Here is a 6,000-nt window from a genome sequence, read left to right on the forward strand (position 1 = left end):
TAATTTTAGAGATTTATGCCTTTTGTTTACTTAATTTGTTATTTTGGTAGCAATTTGATTTCCTTCATATTGTTTCATTGTATAGCAATGGGACACCACATAACCATTTTATATCAAATGTACATTCCTGGCACTCAGGTTGTGGCAACAATAATAAATTCTAGCAGCGATTAGAATCTTTAAAAAAAATGTATAAAAAGTTGCTTTACAACAAGAATAAAAAGACTCCATCAAATCAAGAACGAATTAAATAATTTATTTATGAAAGACTGTTTCGAAAACTGCTTTACAATGAAACATATATCAAGGGATATATGAAATTGTATGTAATATGCTGTTAATAAAATTTATTCTTCATTTTACCATTTTACATCTTTTCTTTACAGATTGCAGCAGATCGCCCTCTGTTTAAGCAGGCTGTAGATTTCTGTCAGCACTACAATCAGGTGAAAATTCAGGTAACATTGCTATTTTATTGCTTACAATGACATACAATATCAATGGTTGATTGATTGTTGGGTGTATTAACACCACTTTTAAGAGCCACTTTTGGGCTATTTCCTGACGGTCAGTTTCTATCGTTGGAGGAAACCAGAGTGCCTTGAGAAAACCATGACCTTGATAGGAAAACTGACAATCCTAGTCAATTAAGATTAGACTCAAGTGCACCTGCAAGAGTGGGGTTCAAAATCACAACATCAGTGTTGTAATAACAGTATAGGAATTATATTTGATTCAAAACAAGATTAAAAAAGAAAAATGTAAGATAGTTGTGGTGCCTGAAACATACTTAAAAAAATTATCAAGAAACATCTAGTAAAATGCTACAATTTCAAATGGTTGATCATATTATGTAAAATATTACAGTATTTGATAGATTATAAATTTGTAACAGATAAAGAATAGAAATACATATGAATTTGAACTTAAAATTTTGTGTACTAAGAAAAGGCCGTGTGAGGGGAGATTGGAGCTTGCAAGAAAATTGATTTCAATGATAAATATTTATCACTGTCAATTCTTTATTATCCATGGAATACCAATCTTGATGGATTTGATGGGTATAGTCCTAGGAAAACAGTGAATTTAAATGTTTTACTAACTACTTTTTTCCCTTAAGGGGGCTCCTGGGTATAAATCAATTTTTTTTCCTAATATAGGATTCCGCTATATTTTTTTATAAATGAACTTTATCATATACTTAAAAGAAAAATGAAATAAAAAAATGGGGTCACCGTTCATTTAAGCTCACAATCTGCCTCCGGAAGAAGCATACATTTTAGTTAATGTCCTTTTTTTCTGTTGAACTAATAGGAGAAATAGAGATTCTATCGAAATAAAAAAATAACCTAATTACTGAAATCGCTTAAATTTTACAATTATTTAGTTTATGTACAGCTTATATGAAAACAATAATAAAAAATATAGGTCACCCATGAGTTAAAAAATATATTTCAAATTTAATGCCAAAAAATGGCATTTTTGCACCAAAGGGAGATAATTTGGAGCTTTTTCAATGATATAAACATTTTAAAAGTCATCTGGGGCCAAACCGAATCGATTTTTTGGGTTGATTTTTTTACCATATCATAAAGTAATAACTAAAAGTGTAATAAATAAAATTTGTAATGAAAAAATAAAGGTTCAATTTTTTGCTAAAATTTTTGTACCCACGAGCCACCTCAAGTCTGAAGCCTTTGCCAAAACCAAGGAATCCACCAAAAATTTATTTTACATTTATCCACAAAAATTAGTATACTCAAAATAAATGAATCAACAGTAGTGAATAATGAAATATATATTATCAAGAAAAGATAATTACATACATAATAAAAAAACATTTTGTTTTTTATTTGCAGATGCAGAAAGCTACTCAGGAAGGTCAGAATATTGGGAACAGATCAGAATCTTTATTTTCACCATCTCGTTTATCTTTTTCACCATATTCACCAGTCAGATCAACTATAATGCAGTCACCTAGTACTCAGAGTCCAAGCGTAACATCATCACCCCAGCAACAATCAAAACAACTTTCATCTACCATGCCTACTCAGATTTTAGTAGTAGACAAAGAAAAAAAAGGTCCGTCTGCTTCAGTTGGAACATCAGGCTCCAACAAACCTTCTCAACCACAGTTGGCAAACTTAACAAAACCATCAGAGACTTTGAGAATCACACAGTCTCAAGTTTTGGGTAAAAAGCTCCCCGAAAAGACCTTTGTCCCAACTGTTCAGCAAAAAGATCCTAAATCCATACATACCTCTTCAATTCTGCATAAAGATGCAAAGCCTATGTCAAGAAAACCAGCAACAAACCCATTTGAAAATCCAGTTGTTGAAACTTTAGTTAAGGACATCAATCATGCATCAATATTTGAAACATTATTAGCAAATGAGTTTGGCAATGAGTCTGAAGGTCAGAAGAAAGTCAAAAACCCTGATGAAGTGGATGGGTCAGCCAAGAAAGGTCATATTTCAACAGTTACAGATAAATATACAAAGAAACAGACCATTGTTGTGTCAAAGTCAAGCAATCAACCAATCATATGTAAAGTTGATGATTCAAAAGGAGGCTTAAACATTGTTTCACCAGAGTTTGGGTCATTGGAAGTTTTATCTCCAAATACACCTTGTCCAGACACTTTGAAATTTAGTATTCCATCAAAAGATCCAAAAACCAAAACAACAATTGTTATAACAAAGAGAAAACCACCACTTAAGATTACTGAACCGATAGAAATATCTTCTTCTGATGATGAAGAAGACTTCAAAAAATCAAAAACAACATATTCTGTTGCTAAGGCAATAGGGGTCACAGTGCCAACAGAAAGCAAACAGCAAATATCATCTTCATCATCAGCAGTGATTCCAAAAACAACATTATCATCATCATCAATTCCAATTACAAGTCACATGCAGAAAGTGGCAAACGCCCCACAACAAGTCCAGAGAAGTGTAATTAAGTTAGATAACTTAGATTCAGCAGAAGACAGCATCCCATCATCCTCAGGGTCTGGTTCTGTCTATGTTCCAGATGATAGTAGTTCTGATAGCATACCTTCCTCTCCTGAGCCAACCAATTGTAGGCTTGATGAAATAACTGGACTATTCATTCCACCTGATGTCAAATTTTTCAATGACAACAAACTAATAGATGATGATAAATAAATTAATAGTATTTGTAACAATTTTTGATATGCCTTTATTTATACATCATCATACTCTCTCTCTATATAATAAAAATAAGAAGATATGGTATCAGTGTCAGTGAGACAACTCTCTATTCAAGTCACCTTGGTTAAAAGTAAACAATTATGGGTAGAATACAGCCTTCTAAACAGAGCATTGGCTTACACCAAACTTGCAATTTGACATGAAAATATGGCATAAATGGTATTTATATTAAGGTGTTCAAAGGTTCAAAAATAAATCTGTTGATCTTCTCATCATTTCTGTTTGGTAATCTCATTTGCAACATTAATTTGAGAGGTCCATATTTGGGCCAATTGCAAGGAAAAATTTCTATCTTTACCCAACATTCACATTTTTCCAATGAAAACCCAAATGTTCTGCACTTCATCCTTTATAAGACTAATCAGTTAGATTGATTATATTTTTTTTGACCTGGATATTCATTACACAGTAGAGAAACTTTAGCTTTACGTTCAAACATGAAAAATTACTGTTTTACAAACATTGCCAACTTAAATGCATATTCAGGAATGGAACATAATAATGGGATATGACAGAGTAGGGGGTTAAACTCCAGCACTCCAGGTGATTGCATCCCACATCCATGAGACCACCTGGTGCACATACTATAAAATCAACTCTTATGTAGTAAAATTCAATTCTCAATCCTTATTGCTAGATCAAAATAGGAAAGAGGCTTGACTATCTTTAATATACTTTGTTCCAATAATAATGGTACTTTGAAAATTGTTGAAAATCACAGTTATACAGACTTTTTTCTATACGCCTGTAAGCATATGTGAATTCTCAAAACTTGTAAATCTCGATCTTTTTGAAATTTTGATTTTCAACCCTGTATACTACCATTCTCAATAAGATAAAATTGTCTTAAAGAAATAATCAACAATGCTTTTCAACATAAAAATACTAGCATACACCATAAATTAAAACTTTGCGATACCATTAGGCATATTTTGTCAATAGTGAACAAAAAGGTAAAACATGCTACACAGAAGAACAAATGATCGGTATGCTTGAGTTTCTTATTGACAACATATTTGTTGAATTTGTTTTTTTCTACAAATTGTCGGCATTCCTACGGGAATAAACTGTGCGCCTCTCATGAATTGGAGTTCCTTCAGACACTTGTCAAAAGCAAGATCAACGAAAGCCAGGTCATTTAATTTTACATTCAGATATATTGATGATGTTCTTTCCATTAACAACCCAAACTTTGTATGCCTGGGTTCCATTGATATATTCCCCCAAAAAAAAAGACATGGCTTTCTTTGCCTGCCTCATTTTTAGCTCACCTGGCCTAAATGGCCAAATGAGTTTTTCTCATCACTTGTCGTCATCCGTCATGTCCAAAATTGTAAATTGACCACTCAAAGAGTTATTTTCCTTTATAGTAATTTTTTTACCAATTTTTCATAAATTTTTGTTATCATTTACAATCTTTTACAGAAATCTTCTCTTCTGAAACTTCTGGGCCACATCTTTTTTAAACTTCATATAGATTGGAATTTCGTCAGACACTTGTCAAAAACAAGACGATAAAAAAAACAGGTAATTTAATTTCACATTTAGTTATATTGATGATTTTTTTTCTATTAACAATCCAATTTTTCAGGTTGGGTTCCATTATTATATTCCTCCAGAACTAGAATTTAAAGAAATAACATACACCACATTTTTATACTTATACCTCAAATTTGACATACACAGTCATCTCAGTACCTGAATCTATGATAAAAGAAGCGAGTTTAATTTTTAAATTATTAAATTCCCCTACCATGAATTAGTAGCAAAAAGTAAAAACACAAAAATACTGAACTCCGAGGAAAGTTCAAAAAGGAAAATCAAAAATCAAAAGGCAAAATCAAAAGTCCAAACACATCAAACGAATGGATAACAACTGTCATATTCCTGACTTGGTACAGGCATTTTCTAATGTAGAAAATGGTGGATTGAACCTGGTTTTATAGCTAGCTAAACCTCTCACTTGTATGACAGTCGCATCAAATTCCATTACATTGCATGAACAAAACAAACATACTCAAAGAGTAAAAATGTCAAAAATAGGGGTACAACAGTCAATATTGTGTTATCATCTTAATATCACTACATAAACAACAAATGTAACAAAGTAGCACAAAAAGGCATACATCAAATTTAACATTCTCATTTTGCTTTTCTTATACGGCTGAATTTATCTATGTAAAGTCTACCCATAAATGAAAGAAGGTTTTCATTACTGGTGTAAAATTGCGCGTTTGAAATTCGCACAGGTAGACATAAAAATAATTTTGTCGTATGACGGCATACATAAATGCAGACTCACGTAAAGTAGATATAACAAAAAACAGACTTACAGTAAAAATAATAAATAAAATAATTGTGTGGTTCAAAGTATGACGGGACACATAAGTACAGTTTCACGTCAAATACGGCTGAATTTATCTATGTAAAGTCTACCCATAAATGATAGAAGGTTTTCATTACTGGTGTAAAATTGCGCGTTTGAAATTGGCACAGGTAGACATAAAAATAATTTTGTCGTATGACGGCATACATAAATGCAGACTCACGTAAAGTAGATATAACAAAAAACAGACTTACAGTAAAAATAATAAATAAAATAATGAAATATTTAAACTGCATCCGATTTTAGCAATATAGAAATAGTATAATTTGATATTTATTTTTGTTTAAATCCTAAAGGGTTCACGGAACCCTGAGTCTCGCCTGCGATTACTTCTGTCAGTGTGACAGAGAGGCAAAAAATACAAAAGGGACATTCAAACAA

The 6,000-nt window shown here is 31.8% G+C and overlaps 1 protein-coding gene across 1 annotated transcript in view; it reads left to right on the forward strand.

Moving 5' to 3' along the window:
* Positions 1-3,189, forward strand: part of LOC143082571 (calcineurin-binding protein cabin-1-like) — a 47,127-nt gene extending 43,938 nt beyond the window's left edge. The window contains exons 10-11 of the mRNA XM_076258301.1: positions 387-458; positions 1,860-3,189. Of these exons, the coding sequence (XP_076114416.1) occupies positions 387-458; positions 1,860-3,167 (1,380 nt within the window). The 3' untranslated portion in view covers positions 3,168-3,189. The remainder of the gene's footprint in view (positions 1-386; positions 459-1,859) is intronic.
* Positions 3,190-6,000: the final 2,811 nt, after the last annotated feature.

Source organism: Mytilus galloprovincialis, chromosome 7 (genome assembly GCF_965363235.1).
Source record: "Mytilus galloprovincialis chromosome 7, xbMytGall1.hap1.1, whole genome shotgun sequence".
Taxonomy (NCBI): Eukaryota; Metazoa; Mollusca; class Bivalvia; order Mytilida; family Mytilidae; genus Mytilus; species Mytilus galloprovincialis.